Source organism: Arvicola amphibius, chromosome 5 (assembly GCF_903992535.2).
Source record: "Arvicola amphibius chromosome 5, mArvAmp1.2, whole genome shotgun sequence".
Taxonomy (NCBI): domain Eukaryota; kingdom Metazoa; phylum Chordata; class Mammalia; order Rodentia; family Cricetidae; genus Arvicola; species Arvicola amphibius.
In genome coordinates this window covers 156,130,390-156,156,228 of record NC_052051.1, presented here as the reverse complement: position 1 = coordinate 156,156,228, position 25,839 = coordinate 156,130,390, and the positions used below count along the sequence as shown (strand labels likewise).

Sequence of the window (25,839 nt, the reverse complement as noted above, 5' to 3'; positions counted from 1 at the left end):
ATATATCAGTGGATAAATCTGTTCTCTGATCACAGCCCCTCACTCCAGACTAGACTCCTTCAAATTCAGGACTGTGGGAATACTTTGTAATTCTTGCCTGATGATGAATTTGGTCTTTCCTACCCGTATACAGCTCATGAATTCCCACCTAAAAGGCAATAAAGCACTTACATTTAGTGAATACACTTGCCAGGACAGCTTAACTGTACATCATTTTTTTCCTTATGTGCTTGTGCCTCAGGATTATTTTTTGTTGCTTTGATAACATGTGTGTGTATATGCGTGTGTGCGTGCGTGTGAGTGCTTGCATGCATGCCTTTGTGTGTGTGTGTGTGCGCGCGCGCGCACGTGCATGCGTGCATGTGTGAGTGCTTGCATGCATGCATTTCTGTCTGTATGTGTGCGCATGTATGAATGCTTGCATGCATGCCTGTGTGTGTGTGTGTGTGTGTGTGTGTGTGTGTGTGTGTTGTGTACATGTCCATGAATGTGCAGGTGTGTGTGTTCACAGAAGTCAGAGCCAGGAGCGGTTGTTCACCTTGTCTTTTGAGAAGATCCTTGACTTTCCCCTAGAACTTGTTGATTCAGCTGGGTTGGCTGACAAATGTGCCCTAGGATCTGCCATTCTGGCCTCCTACCTGCATGCTAGTGTGCTTTTTCCTACTGTCGTGGTTTGCTTGCTTCTTGTGAGTTCTAGGGGGGCAGACTCAGGTCCTGGTGCTTTTGTGAATGAATGGAAGTACCTCCTTCATCCCCACTTCTGGTGTTATAATGCCTTGAGTCTTTGACCTTGAGGTCCCTGGAGATCTAGAGGAAATTCCTAAGCAAGGCTAGCATTTGTCAGCACCCAGAATCCTGTACCTGGTTGTGGATGGTGGCCCAAACCCTACTTGTCACATAGGGAATATTGGAGAGATGGCTGGCTGCAGGCCATGATGTATGTGTGTATCCTTCAGAGGCAGGGCCTCCCCACCCTTATACTTATCCATTGAGGTTGACCTACTCGTGTGTTCCAGAATTTTCTGTGTAGTTCAAGAATATCATATTAAACAGTAGCTCTTTTGGGAGGGAGAACCCTGAGGACTTGAAGGTATTGCGTTGATTTTTAGCTCTTGGGTAATATAGGTCCCCTCTAATCGTGTGAAAGTAATGAGGGGCCGTGGGAAGGAGGGAGTTGTGGGCCATGTTGAGCCGCTTATTGAGTGGCGTGAAGAAGTCCTAGTAATTAATGTAGCCATAGGATGCATGGAGAAGTCCACACTGAAATGTGATGGCCCTGGAAAATCAAAGCCTGGGGCAGACCTGGTGCAACCTAGGCTTTCTTTGGGTTGTCTCCCTCCACACTGCGGTTGAAGGTGCCTGTATCACAAGTGCCACATAGACTCCCAAGATCCTCCGGTAGCAGTGTGTGTTCCTGGCAGGGGACTCCCTGGGAGTCCTTTTGATAAAATTTGCAGCCTTATAAATGTCATCTTTTTTGAAGCCCCTGGCACTATTGACATGACGAATATTATTTAAAGTTACTGCAATTTGTTGAAGCTTCTAAATTTAATCCATACTTTATTATGTACTAAGATTAAATTGCAGGGGAAAAGACGTAGTTGTAGGGCGTGCTTAGAGATGACTTGATATAATGGAGAAAAAAATTAACCCAAATAATTGGAACATTCAAAGAATTTTCTGACATAGCCATTTTTTTGTTTCTCCCGTAGATGTAGAGTTTCCAGAACAGTTTTATTTCCCTGATTTAAATAGACAAAAGTTGCAGCAGTCATTTTTCCTGGAAATGAATGTATGCCATGATTACAGAAATATTTAAAGTGTAGCCCGAGAAGCTCCTTGTGCAGCTGACCTCCACCCACAGTACGCAAAGGTGATTCCAAAGCCTCCTCATGGTCTGAATAAGGGATGTCCACAGAGGACCCCATGGCGTCTCAGACATGGTCATACGTAGACCCTACCCACAGAACACCGCGCCCAACGTTAACACCACTTCCATGCTCAGTGGCAGAGTCCTTAGGAGGTTGCAGAGAGGTGGAACTCTACAAGACAGACTGTTTGGTTCCTGACCCAGGGCACAAACAGTGGGCGGCTGTTTCAGTGGGCCTGACACACATGGAAAGGGGCTTTGTGCTTCTCACTGTGTCTCAGGAGTGTCCAGAGGGAACCCACTCGTTAAAGAGCAACTGAGGGATTTGTGTGACGGTTCAGTTCTGACTAGGGAGTTCTGTGGTAAGGGAGAGGTGAAGATTGTTCTGAATCTGTGGGATAGTAAAATGGGGTGTTTGTAAACACCAGGAACAGCAGGGATGCTGGAGCATGGTGGTCACATTGTCTCACAGACACAGGACAGACAAGACTGTGCCCATGACTTAACTTCCAAATGAATCCCACAAGCAAGGTTGGAGCCCCTCCCCCCCAGTTGACTTCTTAAGAAGTGATAGCTACAAAGGGGTTTATTAGTACCATGAATCGCTTCCCTGTCAGTCAAACGCTAAGAGACGTGGGGACATGATACTGGCCATTTTGGTGACGTAATATAAATCACCAAAGATTAAATTATTAGATAATTTGGAAACTTAACCGTTTGCGTTTTACACTTCCAATTGTTTTGCTGACTTGCACTTCTCTCGGCTGTCCGGGATTTTATTAAGTGTCTTTAAGACATCACCTCCTTCCTCTTCCTTTTCCAATGGGCAAATTTTCCCAGGAAGGAGAGTTGCAATACTGATGCCTGCAGTCGCTGCTCCAAAAAGATTGCTGTATTTTCATTGACGTGCGGTGCATTACCATAATTGGCTTTTCTACATGATGGGAGAGAGGAAATAATAATGTCATTTTATTTACAGCCAGAGTGTCGCTTTATGAGACTTCTCCAAGTTTCTGCCATGCTGTGTAGGTCAAATGACATCTTTTGATCAGTCCTGTCCAAAGACATCAAAGCTGAGTGGCATGTAATGGAGACCTAGTGACAAACCAAATCTAGAAAAGAAATAAGACTGCCAGCTTCCCATTAAACAGCCTGCTAAACAGCACAGCTTCCCCGTGTCGGCTACGGGACCACTCTGACCACCTAAATCAAGGGAATGAAAGAAGGCTGAATTGGACATTAGTACCGCAAATGACCGCGGCGATTGCCGCGACTTCCCTCCCCTCCTCCCCCCCAAAAATCAGCAAGCAAACCATGCGAGTTACAGCCCGGCTGCTCTGAGCCCCTTCATTTCTCTCCTGCCACTTGCTGGTTTTCTGATCTGGTTTATTTAGGTTTGACATCAGCCAAATGGTGTAGCAGGCTATCTCTGACAGATATTCTTACTGATTTAACGGGAGGCACATCTCAGGAAAGATGGATCTTCTGAGACAAGATTTCAGAGCGGTTGTTTTTTCCTTTTTCCACCCCATTTTCTTCCTTTATGATTCCGCTTGATGTGTTGTTCCTTTTCGCAGTCAAATCATGAGGGCCGTCAGAACTTTGGCAGAACCGTGTTTGATTGACGGCCGAGAGGTGTAGTGTTGACGGATACAGGTGCTCGCTGGCCAGCACGTGGAAGTGGGATTTTTTTTTTTTTAAAGCAAGTGTTTTATAGTAAGGATTGGTAAAAGAAGTTTCTCTGCTGTGGTTTGGAAAGGTTCTTCGTTGCATCTGCATGAAAGGAGTATGTATTTATCTGTGTCAGTTTGCTCTGAATTAAGTCACTGTCCCCTCTCTCTCTCTAATTCGTTCTTCTGGCCATCGATTCTGAAGCATCTGTTGTGTTCCAGGCACCATGCTAGCTGCCAAGATCTGCCAAGGTGTTGGTCCATGTTCAGGGAGACCCACACCAGCAGGAGGGCCCGTAGCCACCTCATGCCACCATAGCGAAGCCATAGGAGGCGAAGGCCACACAGCAGGGAGAGTGACGGCAGGCTGGCCCATGTGTCTTGGAGCCTCTTCAGTGGGAAGGCCGGTGATGGCAGAGCAAGTGGGATCCCATAGAAGGAACCTGAGTTGAAATGGTTAGGATGAGATGGTTAGGATCAGACTTGTGTGTGTGTGTGTGTGTGTGTGTGTGTGTGTGTGTGTGTAGTGTGAGCACAAGTGCACAAGTGAGCATAAACATTTAAGGCTCTCACTATAACTTGCAGCTTACCAATTTCTGGATTGGCTAGCCAGAAAGCCCTGGGGTTCCTTCCATGTTTTCTTCTCCAGTATTTGATCACCAGTGTGTACCATCATGACCAGCTTTTTATATGGATTCTGGTTGTTGGACTTGGGTCCTCATACTTACGTAGCCTTACTGACTAAGGTCAGTTTCACTGACCCAGTCAGGCCTCCCTTTTCTATGGGAGTGCAATACATACAACATAGCATTATGGTAATAGGGTGAAGAGCTACAGAAACATGAACAACACGTACAGCATCAGGCATCTGTCACCGTGCACATTCTCAGGTCTTCTCTGGAGAGTGCTGACCTGGTTTTGGTCTGTGTGACAGAATCTGGCCAGATGTGGCTGTACAGTCCCTTGGGGCTCTGCAGTAGCCAGCGAGTGGCAGGCCTTCAAATGTCCTGCACTGCAGCCCGTGATGACCAGGATTGCAGCTTGTAGGCGGGGCTGCCCAGGGCCAGTGTTGCTGACCTCGGTGAAGATGAAGACCTTCTGTTACTGTCTATTTTGAACTCAAGACTCTTGCTGTTGTTAATGGAAAATGCTGCATAGCAACCACATGGGCGTATCAGGAGCCCAGGTTGGGAACAGGTTCCTGGGGAGAGGCCTTTGGTATTCCTGACTGTGGAACTCCTTAATTAAGCTCTGTGTTAAGTTCCTCACCTGGAAATAGGCACGGTGATTTCAAGACAGGGAGGGCACTATGGAGTGCTTGGTGCCGAGCCTGGTCCAATGTAGGCTAATGACTGATCCTCTGCCACACCCCAGTGATCTTCCCATGCCAGCCCTGGTGCTGGTGAGATGCTCTGCAGGCTTGCAGTGCTAACCCAGTTGTTTCCTTCAAGATAATGCTGTATTCTTCATTCTCCAAATAAACTGCTTCTGTAGGGAAGGAATCCTCGTCTCAAAGGGAATTCTTTTCCATCGAGAGAATGTGTTTTGTTTCTGTTTGACATTGGGTTTCACTATTGCCACAAGGGAGAAAATACTGGTGCTGGCAGTAATGGGCTTCCCTCTCCTTCAAGAGGGGTGTGTGTGTGTGTTTGTGTGTGTGTGTGTGTGTGTGTGTGTGTGTGTGCATGCACATGCGTGTGTGCATGAATGTGTGTGTGTGTTTTTTCCTGCATCTCCCTGGCTTTGCTATCTTATGCTTTGGAGCCCACTCCTGTCCTCTTGTTTAGATTCTTGGAATATATATTACCTTTCTTTCTATCATCTTGTAGATTTAAGCATACTCAGTGTTTCCTTCCCATGGTTTCACGGACAGAGCCACGGGGGGCAAAGGGACAGAAAGAGGAAGCTTAAGACTTAGTTGAGATGTTGTGGTTGGGGGATCAGCTGGTCTCTGGAGGACTCTCCTGTGTAAACAGACAGAACATAATCTGTCAGGCTTTTGCACACCACGAATGAAGCTTTCGGGTGTAGAGTGTCTCCCTAGAAATCCCGCTGCCTCCACCTTGAACATTTTTAAGCATGCTGCCTCCAGCTGCTGTCTGGACGTGTTCAGTGTAGGAAATGTCCTCAGACTAGGAATTAGTGTTCAACATAGAAAATTTAATGCAAGTCCCGACTAGTTTGTGGGCAAGGAGTGTCGTCCCTACCAAGAGCTGGGGTGCCCGGGAAGGATGTTCTGAGCCTGGACTGTGGGTTCTGTGCCCACTTATCCTTTGGGAAACTTCCCCCCTTTACTCCAGGAGGCAAATGAAGTAAAATCCACTTCTGCCGACTTCCCTCCTTGGGTGCCCCAGGCATCCTGGGCCTGCATGCAGTCTTCCCGAGTCCCATCCTAGCACGCTCAATAATGCAGCAAGATTTTGCTCCACCGTGGTGTCACCTGTCGAGGTGAGTTATGCCCGCGCCTATCTGAAGTGACAGCCATCTTTGAGTACCAGGGGCTCCAACCGATTTCCCTTTCATCATTCCCTGGGGAAGGGAACGTTTCGACAAGGTGTTTCCCCTTCCAAGTTCTTTCTTCCTGCTTCTCCTTCCTCCCCTCTCCTTTCTCCCCCTCCCCAGTCTCCCAACACACCTGATCAAAACATTACCCCTGACAAAGGTTTCTCTCTCCAAATTAAATGAGTCCAAACAGCTTGGGAATTTTCGCACAGAAAGTGCAAAAGCTGATGTGCAAACTTAATGAATCCGGTAGCGGAGCGCACATGATGGAGTCAGATAATGCGATCCAGCCGCCTTCCTGCTCCTCACGCTCCCGTAAAGGATGTACGGAAGTTAGTTATATGGCGTGATTCTAACATCTGTCCTACCCCATAATGGCAATTTGTATAAGTAATGGAAACAGGTTAAATACTTCCATTCTAATGTTGCCGGCAGGGATGAAAATGAACATTTCAATGAAATCATCCGACAGAGAGGAAAGGGGAGGGGGTCCAGACGAATTCATCTCCACTCCCTTTGGTGATGGGAGCCTAATGAGAATGCTGGGATGGATAGTTTATCAGATGGAACAGGAAGAGCCAGTGAGTCTCAGAGATAGAATCGCTGTAGAACTGCACCGGCTCCTCGGTCTCCCTGGTAGACCTCCGCTAATAACATGCTCTTTTCAGTGCAAGGGAGCCTGGGAGGGAGAAGGTGGGGGTGCTCTGCTTCGGTGTGTTCCTCTAATGGGGTGTGGCGAGGGTCATCTTCAGCTGCAGAAACGCGGGAGTGATCTTCCTTGGTGGTGGAGGATCCTGTCTGAGATGCAAGGGGAGGGAGCACCGCTCTTGCCTTCCTTATTTTCTTGTTAATTATAAATAATCCACTATTGGAAAGGCTATTTCTTTGCTGGTAAAACCAACGTGTTTCCGGAAGATGCTCCTGCGAAGAGCCATTTTACGTGAATTGCTGATGCTGTTTAGAAATCTTTCTAAATTGGAACTTAGCTCTTTGCCGCCACAGACTCCCTAAAAGCCCCGTGCCTCTAGAACAGCATCAGGCTGCTGGCTGCTCAGCAAGGGATGTTCAGGTGTGCCCAGCAGCCTGCGGCTGTGTAAATTAACGCACGAATGTGGAGTATCTGACAGATTCTCATGCTGAATTGCTGTGTCCAGGATCACTGCCACCTCCTACCCAGGCTGGATTGCTTGACATCCCCATGGGTAAAAAGGGAAAACCCTCAGGAATGGGAAAATGGCTACATAGATAAAGCACCCAACTCATTGGGCAGGTGTGCCAGTAAGCCCAGCAAACTCTGGAAGCCAAGACAGGAGATCCTCGGGGCAAGCTGGCTACCTAGACTAGCAAAATCAGCGAGCCCTGGATGCAGCAAGAGAATCTGTCTCAATACATGAAATTGAGGAAGACACTTCTGGCTTTCCCAAACAGGCACACACGTTCTATGTGCTCACGTGAATACACGCATACACTTTACATACAAGTCCAACATATACCCTCTTCCTCCCTCCCCGACACACAGAGGAAGTGAAAACAGTTGGTTAGTCAGCCTGCTGTGCTGTACTGAAGGCTGGCCTGTGGAAGGTCTCAGCCACCCACATTTGGAGCCTTCTTTCCTCGAGAATGACTTCCGTCCTTCAGCAGAGGCTTCCTGTCAGAGAGCAGAGCCACAGGTGCATGTTACTCTGCCCCGGTGCAGGGTGTTGGGGGCAACCAGCTTGGAACCTCTTGATTTTTCACAGTGGATTCCATGCCGCCTTCCAGAGAGCAGAGCGTGTTCCGGGAAGCCTTTCTTCTATTGTTGCTTCAGCTTGTTGCAGAGCGCCCACACTTAGGTGCATCTACCTGGGGAACAATGGGGATGATGAGGCAGAATTCTGGGAGCATTCACCTCTGATGGAATACAAAACGGGGTGGTGCAGGAACGCACCTTTGCTTTGTGCATAATTGGGGTGCAGATTAAGATGCGGGTTCTGGGAGGGGTATAGACCTAATTGCTCAGAGCCAGTGTTAGTGAGGCTCGAGGGAATGCAGAACTTTACTACGTTTAGCCACTCAAAAACAAATACAGCTGCCACTTCTCACTGTCTGTAAAATGACGGTTGACAAGAGCAGGCTGTGTTTTCTTTAAGGAAACAAAGATGTTTCGAACAATGTTGGGCTGCGAATCGAGAAATATAGTTTTTATCTAATTTGCCAAAGATACGATGTTTGCGCCTCATTATATAGTTAGGGTTTGAGATGAAAATATTTTTTCAGACAATATGTGTGTATTTATGTTGTAAACCATCAGGGCACACATGGTTGGTGTCACTTTAAGCTGTAACGGGGCTGTATACATTGCCTTCTGTCCACTCGCGTTAGGACGCACAGAATCTACTGTGGCTCAGGATGACAGCACATCTTTAGGGACACATTGGCATCCAGAAGGCACATTTTATGACAAAAAATATTAACAAGATTTAATTTTTTTTTTTTAAAAAAATGGAGTCTGATTATAGATTCCTTTCTCCCTTTTCCATCTCGGGAACGGTGGGGATGAGAAGTTTCCCAGGTTTGCACGCATGAGCACACACCTGTATGCGTAAGCATTCCACACATGCATGCACACATGTGTACACGCTCATGCCTGTAGCCCTTTCAGGGCCGCTGGCCAGTATGTGTTCCTGTGGCTCGCGAGACGGCTCCCTGGGCCGCTGCCCCCCAGCAGGACACACTGTGTGTGTTCACACTGTCAGCTCGGCACCACCAACACCGTGCCTGGCTCGGGAAGGGCGGAGGAGGCTGGCAAGGCTGTTTTGACACAAAAAGAAATAGCAGAAATGATGATTCGGAGTCTTTGTTTTAGTTGATGGGGGAAATGTCATTTATTTCTGCAAGTAATTGTGAAAGGAGAATTTTATACTGCAGTTACCAATTCCTGGCTGCTCATTCATCAGATTTTCACATTGGGGGTGGGGGCAGGGGGTGTGGATGGTTCTGGGGGGTTCCTGGAGAACATGCAATGTGGGGGTTTCTTTCCTGGGGTTCATCCGACTCTTTCTTTAAAAATCCATTGGGCTGAAAATGCCATCCATCCACCTTGTGAAGTATTTTGTTCCCACACTTTCATCTGTAGAAACAGCAACCTCCACAAGTATCATACTGTATTCCAGTACATTTGTACGCACGGAAATGAAAAATTTTGGGAAAATGTAGCCTATATAAAACAAAAAGATTTTTAGACATGTGTCACGTGTACTGAAAACAAAGGATGGTGATAAATAATCCCGCTAGCTGAATTACTAAGTTCACTCCTCCCCCTGTTTTAAAAAAAATCTTTTAAGAAAGCATCCTTGGAAGCAATTATGAGGATTCACTGATAATAGTAGAAATAAGCCTAATTATTCTGATAAAACTGCAGTCTGTCGTGATAGGGCAGATAAAATTCAGGTCGGGCACCAGTATGTTTATTAGAGAGACTTAAGGGGAGTCTACTGCTGTGGGACCTCATGAGCAGTTTCTGACCTGGTATAGAAACCCTCGTGTGCTATGCTGGCTCCTGGCTCATCCTGTTCCTAGAAAACCTGTATCTGCCCATCGCATACTTAAAGACGAAAAGGTACCCTAACGTGGTGCCCAAACTGGCTCCTTACCAGCCAGTGTGTCTTAGAAGATAAGACACTTGTCTTTCTAACGGAGACTCAACTCTGAGACCTGTGCTGTGGTTTCAGGGGTCATGAACATGGAGCTTCTTGTCCCTCCCACTCCCAAGTCTCAAGACCCCCAGCTGAGGCCCACAGAAGGAACTTCATAGAAGATGTCATCTCTGGGTCTCAGTATGGCAGGGAGCAAGGGTGATGGTAGGTGTTGGTAGCTTCTTACAAGCTTTTCACATTGGTTGAGGTGTAAGTGAGGGTAAAGACCCTGGCCCTGAATCGTGTTTCTTATGCCTTCTATCATGGGAGACCCACCTGTTGGCTAAAGTCCACTGATTTCAGGGTTTCACACACTACCAGACTGGGGCCCCACTGCTCTGGGGGTGATTAGACCAAGACTCTTTCTCTGCCTTAGGATGCGGGGTGTGTGGGGGGGAGTCTGTCTTTTCTGACTTGAGGTTTCGACTATGAGTGTGTCTTTCCCTGGTGCTTGTCTTTGGGTTCATGCATCTTGAGTGAGACTTGTTCTTGTAGAACCAGAGAAATGTTCCACTGTGGACCTGTGTGCAGGCAGCTGTCCTCTAGTGCTGAGGAGAGCCTTTGACCTCCCAGGCGTCTCAGTCCACACTCCCTGCTCACTGGCCTTCCCGAGTCTCTCCTGTGCCGATCCTCTTCTTTTTCTTTCTGACTCCATCGTGGGAAGCTTTTCATTGTTTTATGTGCAAGCTCGGCTACCCTTCTTGTAAATCTGTGTTGTAACCTGCAGTCTGTATGAAACAAAAGATCAGTATCTGATTTGCTAATGGGCAGGCCGGGAAGGGTCCTGGAATGTGCTCCCTTATTCCTAAGCTAATTTTAAATTGAATTCTGGGGCAATAAGGGAAAGAAGAAATTGTATTTATTATAGGGCAGTTACCTATGGATTCCTAATTAAAATTGGTATCGAGGGGAGGTCATTTTTATTTACCGACCCTGCAGTTCTTAAAGATGGCTTCTCCTGGGGCTTAAGTAAAGAAAGACTTCTGGTGCAAGTCGGATGCCTCAGCAAAACGGTGCGTTAACAATCACGACCAGCATCTAAAAATTTGCAAAAGTGATAGAAACCTTTTTATCTCTATCACATGAGAGCAGAAGTGGCCTCTCAGCCTTGCTTGGCAGGGCGTCAGCTCTCCTGCAAGAAATCAGAACCACGCTAGCAAATTAATGTATCTCTTGCTTGCATTTTTATGTTCTTTTCAGACGGGGAAGGGATGCGCTTTGCCTGTGTCTGCTTTCTCTGCATCTTTTTCCCCTGATAGATTCGGACTCTCATCCAAACCACCTGCTCTCTCCATGGCAAAGGTGAAGTTACTTTATAAGAGATCAACTGTACATTTGGAAGAAGTTGTGTTTTGCAAGATTCTATGATGAAGCCACACATCCTCCTTTAGGTGTATGTGAGCCCCTTTTGTGAATTGGTCCCTTGGAGTAAATGTATTTTGATATAAGGGCCATCTGTTCATGAGTATCACGTTTGCCAGTAAAAAAATAAAACAACAACAACAACAACAAAAACCAGTTTGGTGTAGATAAACATGCAATTTGGTCTGATTATAGTTTCACCAGGTGGCAATACAATAGCAAAGTTGGTGTTCACTGTAAGGCAGTCACCAAGCAGTGACTAAAGACCTGGGCTTTTTATTTGATACTTTTAAGCATCCACTTCCCCTTGACAGCCCAGTCTTCATGGCAGGGGCTAATGAGGAAAACAGAGCATGGTTGGAAAGACTCCCCGAGCTCTTACTCGCATGGATTTGCCCCTCCCCTTGAGAGGTTCCTGGGAGCCGCTCTAATGCCTACTTTGGGCTTCCTGCCTTTCTTCCTCAGTGCTATGGAACATCCCTAAAGGTGGTGACGCAAAGGAAGGCTCACGGAAAGAGGACCCCAGGTAATCTACCGGGTCACATGTCACACCTGGTATCAGGACACTGTCTATACGGGGTCAGCTTCCCTGGGGACAGGCTGGTTGTCATTTTCTTCCTGTTGTCCCTGGGGTAGGCTGAGTGGCATATGGCTAAGCTGGGCTTTCCACGGCAGCACAAGACTATACCAGTGGGCGTATCCTATGTGTTGTTTATTCTGTGTGTGTCTTCCGGGTGCAGCAATGATGAGCAGGTGTCTTGGTGCCTTCCAGCCACTGTGACCACATCAGAGACTGGGTGAGACAGAAATGGTGAAAACTGAATTTCTTCCAGTTCAGAGGCCAGAAACCCAGGTTAAGGCATCGGCAGATCTTATTTATCTTCACTTTAACCCCCTGTGGAGGAAGGGGCAAGGCAGCTTTCTAGACCTTCCCTTATGAAGACACTAATCCTACTCACGTGGGCTCCACCTTGGTGACCTGATCACCTCCCAAAGTCCCTACTAATCCCCTCACACTGATGATTAGAATTCATAGGTGAATTCTCGGGGAACAGAAACATTCAAATCATGGCAACAGATAAACCCAGAGTTGGGCATAATGACCACAGTGATTTCTATAACCTTAAAAGATACTTCATTGTCATGGTTGCATTTTGGGAGGAATCCAGGCCCCAAGGAAGGAGTTTGTTTGTTGGACTGACCCTGACCACAAAGATCAACAGACCTTCTTCTTTTTTTTTTTTTTTTTTTTTTTTTTTTTTTCTTTTTTTCTCTCTTTGTGCCAGAGTGATGCCAAAGGCAGGTGAGGTGACTGTCCTTTAGACGTGGTCAGAGACCCAACCAATACAGGTGTGTTTAGAACAAGTGCTCCCTGTTTCTCCAGGCATCCTGGGAGCACCCTTTTGTTTGGATCACCCCCAAATTCCAGGGTCACTGGGTTAACCTGTTTTTGCATGACCAGTATCACAGTTAGGGGCCTTTGGTGCATCTCTTCCTGACTGAGACCGGCCTGCTTTTGTGACTACTAAAGTCAGTGTGTGGGAAACCCTTCTTGCTGTCAGCCTGCAGAATCGAGGCTAGGGAACTCTTCATGACCTTTGTCCCACATTGTCGGCCACCCTTTTAGGTGTTGAACGCTGAAAGGAAATTGTACAGGTTTTGGATTCTTAACTGGCTGGGGATGCCAGACCTCTATCTATCTCTGGCATTTGGAAGTGAGGTTCTCACAGGTGGAGCTGGGAACTGGCTGGTTGCTCAGTCACTGCTCTGGAAAGTGGGAAGATCTGAAGGGCGGTCTCAGGTCCCCAATGATATGACCTGAAGACAGATGCCTGTCCCCAGCCATCATGTAAGGATTTGTGCTTCCTCATGTGGTGCAGGGGAAAATAACTAATTAAAAATAGATATAGTACACTAATGAACATGGGCAAAAACGAAATAGCTGGAAAGTAGAAGACTCTGGGAACAAGGGACTTGAAGACCGTGTGATGCGAGGGGACACATGAGGTTAGAGGTGGAGGCTGGAGTGAGCCTCACCAGCTAAAAACCAGAAGACCACACTGCCCGCTTGCCTGTGCAGAAGACTCCACCGCTGTCTTCCCAGGGGTCACTCCGTGCGGACATGAGATGATGAGCAACAGGGGAGGCGGATGAGAGCATGCTGGACAGTTGGGGAGGGGCTGCACATGCTCGGTCCTGGACCACTGCAGCCCTGATTAAAGGAGGTGAGCGTGGTGATGAGCGCAGCTCTCCGTCGTCCCTTCCCAGTGGGCACTAGTTATGCTCGGTGCTCTTTGGACTCGTTGGTGGCTACACCCACCGGGTGCTCAGGGAAAGTCACATATGTGTAGCTGATTTCAGAAGTGGCAGGCAGTAACTACTGTGATCTGAATGGAAAACTCTGGAGAAAATTTTTGAAGGGTTCCAGTATTTATTAGGAGGCACTTGGGCCAACATTTTTGAAAACCCATGCATCCATTAGCTTGAGGAAACTTGCTCTAAAAAGGGTTCCGCATTGTACTGGCCACACAACTTTGTTCTGCCTCCTTTCTTGTCTTTGACTTCCTCCATGACATTATATCATGGCATGTGCATATGTGTGCGTGTACACATGTGCATATATGTAGGTGTATGTATATGCATGTGCTTGTTAAGCCTGGAAGTCAGCCTCAGGTGTCATTCCTCAGGATCTCTACCTGATCAGACTTTTTAGGTGAAGCTCTCTGAGTGTCTCTTCCTCCCTGTGCGGGGATTATAATGTGCCATTTACAGATGGGGTCTGAGGATTGAACTTGAATCCGGACCCCCATACTTGTGCAGTGAGCGCTATACTAACGGGCTATGTACTAGAACACACGTTTTAATGTTTGACTGTCATTTCCTTCTGGGAGTGAACTTCTGCTCCCTTGACTGTCCCTCACTATTGAAGCCTTGGATTTTTGTAAATGTCCCGAGCAGTGATACTGTCCAGAAAGTCTCCGTGCATGAGACAGTTGCTTCATTTCACACCATCTTCGGCTGCATACACGAGACCGAATATTTTTGGTTAGACTGTGTCAAATTTCACACAGGGGTGATAGCCATGAGGCCTGTGGACCTTTGTCACCCACAGGAGTATATGCAGGGCAGAAGACACAGAAGCCACCTCGAGACAGGGGTGTCTACAAGGTAATGAGCTAAGTGGGATAGAGAGAAACCTGGCCATCAAGGGCCCAGCTTCTATGGTGGTGCACCGCCCCTTCCCTCATCCTGACATACTCAGGATGCTTCGTTTTCCCCAGGACATAGCTCTGAGGGGCAGGTGTGGTACATCCCTTCTACATCCGCCTTCCAGGGAGCTGGCAGTGGCCGTGGGTATCGGGTGGGGGGTCGTGGCTAGAGAATGGCCCCTAGCGTAAGCAGCCCTCTGCGTTGTGGTTCTGTTCCCCGTCCCCAGGCCACTGTCTGTTGTTTTGGCATTGTGGGATTGTTCATGATTTATGTGTCAGCTCAGTCTAGGAGCCTCAGCGTGCAGACATGGAGGAAGAAGAAGTTATGATCCCCGTGACTACACTTTTGCTTGGACAAAGGGGAAAGCACACATGTAGGATGGCATGGGAAGAGGCTGCCAATATCAGACACCTGTGGTCTACATTCCAGCCACTGCCCATACCTTTTGTACCCTTTACCTTTTCCACACCCAGGACAGCCCAGCCCAGCTTCCTATGAGGGAAGCGGACCTTATGGGTCTCCACATGGTATACCAGAACTGGATGTCTGAAACACTTAGCTCTTGTGGGCAAAATGGAAATGTGTGTGTGTGTGGCAGTGGTCACCTTAGGATGTGGCAAGCCCTCCATTTCCTAGCAGGGCTATAGAATTATTTGGGGTGTCACCCAGCAGTTGATGCCCAGCGATGAAGCCCGAGCCCTCACACTCTTGTTCATGTCTCACATGTGACACAGCATCAGCAGAACTGTAACTGCTGTCTCGTTAATGGACCGCTACTCCACCTCACTGTGAAGGGACCCGGACCTGTGTGCTCTGACTGCAGAGGCTCAGTGTAGAGAGGTGGTGTGCACAGGTGTTCTGCAGGGCCTCAGGGTCATCATGTGGCAGATTCAATAGTCTCTCACTGTGTGTGCATATGTGTGCACTTCTGTGTATGGGGTGATCACACGACATGTGCTCACATATACATGTACTTCCATATGCATGTTCATACATGTGGAGTAGTCACACATGGGTTCACATGTATGGTATAATCATATATATGCTATCCTATGTGTACTTGTAGATATAGGTAACTGTGAATATGCTGTCAAGTGTGTGCAGGAGTGATCGATCACGCACGTGCTGTCATGTGTTCTTGCATGTACAGGAATGATAGTGCTGTTCTATTATTTATGTTTATTCTTGCACATATGGATGACTATGTGTGTGGTTGCATGCATAGGATGACCATGCATGTATTTGTAATGCATGTGTTCATATGGATGGGGTGACTGTGCATGTACTGTCATATGCATGTTCATATATGTATGTGTGTGTGTGTGTAAAGTACATGCGCTATCATGAGTGAGCTTACACATACTATGTGATTGTGCATACACTGCCATGTGTGTTTATATAGGGCAGTCATTCATTTACGGTGAATGCCTGCTTCCCTGCAGCCTGGAGCCTTTCCTTTTCAGGCGTGGAAGCTTCCCGGTGTTTCACCCACCCCTGGCATCCTCCCCTGGGGCACAGAGATATTCTTTGTCCCTCCTGTCACTCCTCTCTGAAAATGCTTGTGCTCTTTGCCACGTTCCCTTAGGATCTGGCTCTGATAATGTGATAATGAGTGATCATGTTTAATGAGACGCCCCTCTCGGGTCACGTCGGTGCATTTTAATAGGAGCTTGCCGGAGAAACCTCCACCTCAAATCTCCTACTTTTTCATGAAACACTCGGTCACCTAGCTTTTCTGTCAGAGAAAGGAAGGGTAGCGGGGGGGGGGGGCGGGGGGGGAAAGCATTTGCTCAAGTAAGTTTAGGAGGTGGTAAAAAGTATGTCAGTAGCAAAATATGTCACATATCAAAGCATTTAAAATGATCTTAAGTAAGAATCAAGGTTTTGCCTGGCACCTTATGTGTCCTTCAGCCTGAAGTCCTGCAGGCAGCTGTAGGCCCATGGCAGCCATTGGGGGCCTACACTGCTGCCTTTCATAATTAAAAATTATTACAGTCAAGTTTTCATAATATCAGAGTGAGCATCGTAACCATTCTTCCAGGTGTAGTCCAGTGGCATCCCGAGCATTCTTGCCGCTAGGCTGTGACTTTCATCTCCTAATTGACCTTTTCTCATCTTGCAAAACTGAGGCTATAGCCGAGACATCATTTTCCCATTGACCTCACCTCTCCCCAACTCCAGCCCTGCCACCACCACTGTCTTTCTGTGTCTACGAACCTGACTGCAGTGCAGGCCTTACACGAGGGCACATGGCAGTGTCTCCCCCCACGCAGTCCTCGAGGCTCACCCATGTCTTCGCAGGGTCGGGGGTCAGTGTCTTCCTTCCTGGGACTAGATGGCGCTCCGTGGGGTGGATGACCACATCTGTCCATATGATGAATGCTTGCCTTATTTCTTCCTTTGCTGTGTGTGTGACGCTGCTCTGGGTATTGGTGTGTGGCGGTGGCCTTGGTCACCTTGCGGCCATCTTTCATAGGTAGCACTGTGTTTTGTTCCTAGCCGCAGACTCACAATGTGATAAGCATTTGTTTTTAGTGAAAAGCGTATTATTTTTACTGCTTGCCTTGAAGGGGTATTTTTATTTATAGAAACCATAGAATATTGCCTGGCAAATATATTGTCCTAAAGAGAGAGCTGGGCCCCACCCGTTTTCAACAAATTTGCCTTATAGAAATCACAGGGGGCTTGCACGTCACATGAGGATAGAATGTGGGAGGAGCCCCCTGGGGCACTGGTGGGAATCATTGCTTGTCCTTAGCCTCTCAGCAGAACTGTCTTTGAGAAGGGGGTGCTAGTTTGGTGTTGCATGCCTGTAATGCTAGCAGGAGGTGGAACCAAGGGGATCAGGAGTTCAAAGCCAGCTTGGGGTGCTTGAGACCCTGTCTGGAAGGGAGGGAGGAAGGGAAGGAAAGTGGGAGAGAGAGAGAGGGAAGGAGAGAATAGGGAAAAGGGAAGTTAGAGACAGCAGTGTGGAGGTCCGGGCTTCTGTGCTGCACCTGGTGGGGGATGGTCTCAGTGTGGCCTTACTCCTGCCCTGCTGCCTCCAGTCGGCAGGCACATGGAGTTGACGTTGAGGTGGCCTTGTAGTCTGAGAGCCTGGCTGAAAAACATCTTTTTAAAGATCACCTAACTGCTGGGGAGGCTGCGTCCTTGAAGATGATTTACACCTTCTAACTGCGCTTCATTTTTCTCTCCTAGCTTATGTTCCCGAGGAAGAACTGAAGGCAGCCGAAATAGATGAGGAACACGTGGAGGATGGTGGGCTGTCTCTGGACATTCAGGAGAGCGAATTCGCGTGCAACGAGGAGACAGAGATCAAAGAGGCCCAGAGCTATCAGAATTCCCCAGTCAGCACTGCCACCAATCACGATGCTGGTTATGGCTCGCCCTTCAGCGAGAACAGTGACCAGCTGGCCCATTTCAAAAGCTCCTCCTCTAGAGAGGAGAAGGAGGAGCCACAGTGTCCAGAGAGTGTCTCCTACCCCCAGGACAGCTTGGCACAAATCAAAGCCGTGTATGCGAACTTATTCTCAGAGTCCTGCTGGTCTAGCCTAGCTTTGGATTTAAAGAAGTCCGGTTCGACCACCAGCAACAACGATGCCAGCCAGAAGGAGAGCTCCACGTCTACCCCTACACCCCCCACCAGTACCGCCAGCACCGCCAGCACCACAGCCACCACGGCCATTACCAGCTGCAGCACCAGCACCAGCCACAGCAGCACCACCAGTAACAACAGCAGCTCTGGGTATGACTGGCACCAAGCCGCCCTGGCCAAGACGCTGCAGCAGACCTCGTCGTATGGGCTGCTGCCCGAGCCCAGCCTGTTCAGCACGGTGCAGCTCTACCGGCAGAATAACAAGCTGTACGGCTCGGTGTTCACAGGGGCCAGCAAGTTCAGGTGCAAGGACTGCAGCGCAGCCTACGACACCTTGGTGGAACTGACGGTGCACATGAACGAGACGGGCCACTACCGAGACGACAACAGGGACAAGGACTCGGAGAAGACCAAGCGGTGGTCCAAGCCCAGGAAGCGCTCCCTGATGGAGATGGAGGGGAAGGAGGACGCACAGAAGGTGCTGAAGTGCATGTACTGCGGACACTCCTTTGAGTCCCTGCAAGACCTCAGCGTCCACATGATCAAAACAAAGCATTACCAGAAAGTGCCTCTGAAAGAGCCCGTGCCCGCCATCACCAAACTGGTCCCGTCCACCAAGAAGCGAGCTCTCCAGGACCTGGCATCCCCTTGCTCCCCGGAGCCCACAGGCATGGCCGCTGAGGTTGCACTGAGTGAGTCATCCAAGGACCAGAAAACGGCCAACCCGTACGTCACACCCAATAACCGCTACGGCTACCAGAATGGTGCTAGCTACACGTGGCAGTTTGAGGCTCGCAAAGCCCAGATCCTGAAGTGCATGGAGTGTGGTAGCTCCCACGACACCTTGCAGCAGCTCACGGCCCACATGATGGTCACTGGCCACTTCTTAAAGGTGACAACGTCTGCCTCCAAGAAAGGAAAACAGCTGGTGCTGGACCCTGTGGTAGAAGAGAAGATCCAGTCCATCCCCCTGCCCCCGACCACTCACACCAGGCTACCTGCCTCCAGCATCAAGAAACAGCCAGAGTCCCCTGCAGGCTCTGTAGCCTCAGAAGAAAAGAAGGAGCCAGAAAAGGAGAAAGAGAAAGCTCCTCCAGCCGCTGGGGATGCAGAGAGGAAGATCAAGGAGGAGACCGAAGACACCACGGAGAAGTTCGAACCCACTACCCTCTATCAGTACTTGCGTGAGGAAGACCTGGATGATAGCCCCAAGGGGGGTGTAGATATCCTAAAGTCGCTTGAGAACACTGTGTCCACAGCTATCAGTAAAGCCCAGAATGGTGCGCCATCGTGGGGCGGCTATCCCAGCATCCATGCAGCCTACCAGCTGCCCGGCACAGTGAAGCCGCTGCCGTCGGCTGTACAGAGCGTGCAGATACAGCCATCTTATGCCAGCAGTGTGAAGTCACTGTCCTCCACAGAGCACAACGCCCTCCTGCACTCCCCAGGGAGCCTCACACCCCCACCTCACAAGAGCAATGTGTCAGCCATGGAGGAGTTAGTGGAGAAGGTCACAGGCAAGGTCAGCGTGAAGAAGGAGGAGAGGCCTGCGGAGAAGGAGAAGGCCTCCCCTGTCAAGGCCGCCTCCCCTGTGGCAAAGGAGAATAAAGATCTTCCCAAGACAGAGGAGACTGGAAGCAAGCTACCGAAGAAGGGCTCAGATGCAGAAACTGGGAAGGCCAAAAAGGAGGGTCCCTTGGATGCTCACACCCCGAATGGTACCGAGCCTCTCAAAGCGAAAGTCACCAACGGCTGCAGCAACCTAGGTATCATCACAGACCACTCGCCAGAACCGTCCTTCATCAACCCCCTGAGCGCTCTGCAGTCCATCATGAACACTCACCTGGGGAAGGTGTCCAAGCCTGTGAGCCCCTCTCTGGACCCGCTGGCGATGCTCTACAAGATCAGCAACAGCATGCTGGACAAGCCCGTCTACCCCACCACCCCTGCCAAACAGGCCGACGCCATCGACCGCTACTATTATGAGAACAGTGACCAGCCCATTGATCTGACTAAGTCCAAGAACAAGCCCCTGGTCTCCGGCGTGGCCGATGTTGTGTCCTCGCCTCTACGGGAGAGCGCCCTCATGGATATCTCAGACATGGTGAAGAACCTCACGGGCCGTCTGACTCCCAAGTCCTCCACACCCTCCACGGTGTCGGAGAAGTCGGACGCGGACGGCAGCAGCTTTGAGGAGGCCCTGGACGAGCTGTCACCTGTCCACAAGAGGAAGGGGCGCCAGTCCAACTGGAACCCACAGCACCTGCTCATCCTCCAGGCCCAATTTGCCTCCAGCCTCCGAGAGACAGCAGAAGGCAAGTACATCATGTCGGACCTGGGTCCTCAGGAGCGGGTGCACATCTCCAAGTTCACAGGCCTCTCCATGACGACCATCAGTCACTGGCTGGCCAATGTCAAGTACCAGCTGCGGAGGACAGGGGGAACGAAGTTCCTTAAGAACCTCGACACAGGGCATCCTGTTTTTTTTTGTAACGATTGTGCCTCTCAGTTCAGAACTGCCTCCACATACATCAGCCACCTGGAGACGCACCTGGGCTTCAGCTTGAAGGACCTCTCCAAGCTGCCACTCAGCCAGATTCAAGAGCAGCAGAGCGTCTCCAAAGCGCTCGCCAACAAGACTCTGGGCCCACTGGGGTCAGCCGAGGAAGACCTGGGCTCCACATTCCAATGCAAGCTCTGCAACCGAACTTTCGCGAGCAAACACGCAGTAAAACTGCACCTTAGCAAGACACACGGCAAGTCGCCAGAGGACCACCTGATCTATGTGACCGAGCTGGAGAAGCAATAGTGCCCAGGTATGCAAGAGACTGCGGAACGTTGCACTACCCGCCTCTTTGTGCTGCACTAGGCCTGGCCTGAGCCGCTGAAATCAGTCTTTCCTTTTGTTGCTGAACTGCCTATATCTGGACTTGGTTTTTTCTTACACATATTTTGTAGTTATATTTATATGCTCTTTGTCTGATCTGTGCATGTTATTTTCTTTTTTTTTTCTTCCGTGAGTCAAAGTCTGACCTTTATTTTCGGCACCCGTTCTTGCTGTTAAGCTATCTTTTGTAGGAAATAGTGGGGCACGCTCGGAGACATTGTTTAGCGGTAAAGAAAGCGACAAACAAGCAGCGATAAAGAGACATCCTAAAATTATGAAGTTGCCATGACAATAAAGGTCACAGGACCTGGTAGTGTCAAGTTTAACCCTTTGAGGACTTTATCTCTGTGCCTTTCACTCAAAATTTAAAAAAAAAAATTAAAAAAAGAAAGAAAAAAGGGGGAAAAGGCGCTTAAAGGCTTCTCATTCAGATCAAAAGCTGTGTCAGACACAAAACTTATTTAATAATTAAAAAATGAGCTTTTATATGCAGGACTGGTTTGTGAAGAGACATGCATGCAGCGGTTGGAGACAGGGAGCTGTCTGGGACTCACGGGGTTAGGAAGCCACACTTTACATGTTCCAAACAAAAACAACGTATACCCCAGTTGCCACGATGCCCAAACCCTCTGGATGCTGAAAAATGCCACTTTTGGCAAAAAAGTATGCAAGCTTATTATTTAAAAAAAATGTGTAAAAATGCTATTTCTTCTTTTTTTCTGTAAAATATTGCAGTTTATAGTTATTTACAAATGTAAGCTTTGGTATCGGCTGACCTTTCTATAGCGTGATGCATTGGTAAATGAAAAAAAAGAAAACACAGAAAAAAAAACAAAAAAATGGGGCAAATGTTGGATCCTTTCCTTGTAAATCGCCAGCGTCAGCTTACACACGCCTGTATGTTACACATCACACCATTTTAATCTCTCCAACTTTCTTTGTACCTTCTGGCTGTATGCTTTCTCTTTTAACTTTTTATATTGTCATTTTATATTAAATTTCTGTGTATATAATGTAAAACCACAATTTTTGGATAAAATTTAGTTCTGCAGCTTGATTTAAATAGAGAAATTTTACTGGCACCTGCGTCTTCTCAGATGCATGTACTCAGAGGAACTATCAGACGAAAATAAATCAATAAAAACAGAGCAAGCAATGCACTATTAATTATACATTTTGATGTCCCGTCATTAATATTGTACAGTCCATTTTGGTTCACACAATTAAACCCACTGTTTTCTCAAATGTAAAATAAACCCACACGCAGTTCTTGATTTACACGGATTGTCATGTCGTCATTATGTTCCCTTTGAGATGTTACTCCATCCACAAGACGTATGGTATACGCAATCAACCAACAAAAATTTTACTCAGACACATCATTCCATGATTTGTGTGCCGACACACTTCATTCAGATGAGAAGTACTGAATGTTTAAAAGTGATAGTTAACATTGGTACCTCCAGTAGGGGTCAAGGATTTCCAGAGTCCAGTCCTTTGCTGATGGTCAACTTGGTCCCTGGATGACTGTGGTGATTTTTTCAGACAATCCTTTCATACTGTGAGAAGCTGTCATGGCCCTCTTGTGTGCTTGGGCTTCGTGGCCTGGCAGTAGGCGAGGCCTCACTGAAGCTCAGGCCCTGCAGATCTCACGATGAATTTTGCTGCAAAGAGGAAAACTGGCTTGTGAGCTTTAAAAATTGTGCCTTTTGATTATTATCGCCTGGCTGTTTTTCCATTCAGTCATGGAGGAGAGTCTTGCTTTTGTCATTTCTTAGGCACCTGACGGCTCCACCAAGAAGGCCCAGCACTGGTCCTGAGATGTCCTGACTCTAAATTCCTGAAGTTGTTGTCCTGGCCCATTTTCAGCAACCAAGGACACTGAGACCTCTGGTCTCTTTCTTCAGAACACTTAGTAACATGTAGTTGGTTTTTGTTTTGATTTTTAGCATTTGCTTAAATTTTCATAGAATTATATCCCAAGAAAGGCAAGAACCCACGCTATGTTCAGAGGTGCCTAAGCAGTCATGGTGTTTTGATGACTCCCTGACTGGCTCCAAGAGGCAAGAGCCTATCTCTTTCCGCTAATGGCTAGGGGAGATGGCACAGGGTGGCCTGGCCAATCATGTGTGCACAGGGAGGCTTGCTGAATTCTTCTGACCTTTTTCATTGGTAAATAGCTTTGTTCTTTAGGAGCTGCAGCCATTAGACACACCAGTTCCATTACTGGGTGATTATGTATGTCAGCCTGGAGGGGTGACAGAGTGGAAGAGCTATCAAGCCTTTGGCATGGGCGTGAGGTCCTTGCGTACCCGCGTTTGGATGGTAGATCCACAGACATTTCACCCTCGTAGTGAGAACCGCGAAGCCGCAGTGCAATGGAAGAGGGCAGTTCTGAGAAAGAGGCCCACGAGGGCAGTCCTATGGCCGGCCTCAAGATCACTTGTGGCTTGAGTTCTGATCACCAAGGGACAGAATCAAATTTCCAGACTTCTTAATGTCTTTTTCTTTGTAATTCCTCGGCTCATTGGCATATTATCCTCGTTCCAGCTCCCCAGTTGGTGGGTGGAGGCAATCTCAACACCACGAAGACGGTGACCCCAGGTGACATTACTGAGTGCTTCTCTAGCACCAGGGCTAGTGTTGCAGTGTGAACTCATTCCTTTCTCATAGCTCTGGACCAGGTCCCTCCCTGCCCAGTTTGCAAACCTGGAGCCCTTTCATAGCAATGGGCAGGTGTTTATCCTCCTTACATGGCTTGTCATGGACAAAAAGAAGTTGGACTTGGAGCCCCTGAATACTAATTGTGGTGTCTGAAAGATGGACCAAGGGTGAAAAACTCTGTTTTGGCCACAGAAAGAGGCCAAGGAGGTGTTTTGTTTGTTTGTTTGTTTGTTTTGTTTTGTGTTTTGTTTTGTCACGAGGGTGTTACGATAGAGCATTGCCCTAGAAAGGGGAGAGCTGGTGTTTGGCCAGGGATCGTAGGCAGCTACCAGAGCAATGATAGCGAGCAGACAGCCAAGCATCCTTCCAGCCACCTCCAGCTGTGGCTGCAGCAGGTCACAAGCTTCCGTGACTTTATCTTCTGCTGGATCTGGGGAATATCGGAATGATGTTGGCGGTGAGTTTATACCTGGACCTGTGCGGCGGGCGCCCCGTGACACAGACACTCAACTTGGACAGACAGAGGGCCCGGGAGAGAGCTCAGCAGGTAGAGACTGTGCTGATAGCAGAGCACCTGAGTTGGCTCCTCAACGCCAGGTGAGCCAAGTCAGGTGCAGTGAGCACGCCCTTCTATCCCAGAGCAGGAGAGGAGGGGAAGGCAGGTAGATCCTCAGCTCACCGGCCACCCATCCTAGCCTGCTTGATGAGTTCCAGCCCAGTGAGACCCTGTCTTAACAAACAAGTGGATGGTGCAGGAAGAACGGAAGCCAAGGTTGTCCTCTGACCTTCACACACATGTCCATGCACGCGCGCGCGCATACACACACACACACACACACACGAACATACACATAGACACAGAGACTAGACTAACCTGAGGCATAAATCAAATGCTCGCTGTTTCTTCACTGCACTGGGGCAAACATCCACCACTTACACTTCCTGCTGGATACTGGCCGATCAGTCCCAGAATACATATTTCTGTAAACCATGAGATCCTCCTTGTTTTTCCCTCCTAGTCCCTCAGTCCTGAGTAAAGTGGTTGGGGCCAGAGGTAGGGGAAAAAGTTTCCTGTATCCTTAGGATGTGCAAAGAGGTAGGGAAGGAGGCCAATGACTGCTCCCTTAGTTCAGCATTCTTGTTAGGTCAGCCTGGCAGTTGTGCGTATACAAAAGCAACCATGGCTTGCATCTTCTCTGCAACATGACTATGAGGTCTAATAACTAATTAAACTCTTTCCCCCTTCACCTGCAGGGTTTTAAAAACTTGAGCTGTTTCACTGAATGTGGGTTGCTCAGTCGGTGGGATAAAGTCTATGAACTAACACTAGACACTAGTTTATGTTAGAGAAACTAGCATTTAGGTAGTGCACAGAAAAAGGAATGTTTAAACACTTTGAGATGTATGAAGAGATACATAAACAGACGTTTCTGTCCCATCTTTTCTCAGTGCAGCATTTTCATCTTGATTCCTCTGCATCTGGGTGACGACTGCAGACTGAGCCTTTCCTCTTCCCAGAATTCTCCTAGTCTGCTGGCCCCACCTATACTTCCTGCCTGGCTATTGGCCAACCAGTGTTTTATTAAGCCAATACAAGTGAAAATCTTTCACACGTATAGAAGCATTATTATACAGCATTTCCCCCTTTTTTCTCTTCAAAACAATCTCCTTGTTTAGGTTTTTTTTTCTCTGACCATTATTCTTAACAACTTGTAACCAACACACTAAACAAAGACAAACATCATAATCCATTTTTGGGGAATGTGGGTGTGATTTTTACTCTCATTCTGAGGTTTTCTGGAGGCAGAAATACCATTTTCAGACTGAGGTCGAGGTAAGAGGTACTGGCTGGCTGTTTTGCTTTTCTGGTCTTCAAGTTGAACCCTAATATCTGTCTCTGAGAGTTTATTAAGCGTGCTTCAGATGGGTAAAGTACTTTTTGCACAAATAGTGAGGGCCAGAGTTGCACATCTCTAGAACCCACATAGAAATGCCAGATGTGGTAGCAATTCATGCATAAGCTCAACACTGGGAAGCAGACACAGAAGGATCCCAGGGGCTCACTGTCCAGCCAGCCTCAGCAGTCGATTCCAGGCCAACAAGAGACTACGTCAAAAAGGAGATGGATGGGATTTCTAAGGATGACTTCCCAGGTTGGCCTCTGGCCTCAGGCATATATACACATACACATGAACATGAGCACACACATACACACAGCTTATGGCTTTCCATTTAGGTGATTGATAATCTTTAAAAGCTGTTTATCTGGGCACTGTCATACACATCTGGAATCCAGCATTCAGGAGGCAAAGCAGATAGGTCTCTGAGTCAGACCAGCTTGGTCTACAGAGCAAATTTCAGGCTAGCCAGGGCTACATGCTGAGACTCTATCTCAATTTTAAAAA

The 25,839-nt window shown here is 48.1% G+C and overlaps 1 protein-coding gene across 1 annotated transcript in view; it reads left to right on the top strand.

The window, feature by feature from the left end:
* Positions 1–22,048, top strand: part of Tshz1 (teashirt zinc finger homeobox 1) — a 71,993-nt gene extending 49,945 nt beyond the window's left edge. Inside the window, exon 2 of the mRNA XM_038331663.1 lies at positions 17,487–22,048. Within this exon, the coding sequence (XP_038187591.1) occupies positions 17,487–20,692 (3,206 nt within the window). The 3' untranslated portion in view covers positions 20,693–22,048. The remainder of the gene's footprint in view (positions 1–17,486) is intronic.
* The last annotated feature ends 3,791 nt before the right edge of the window (positions 22,049–25,839 follow it).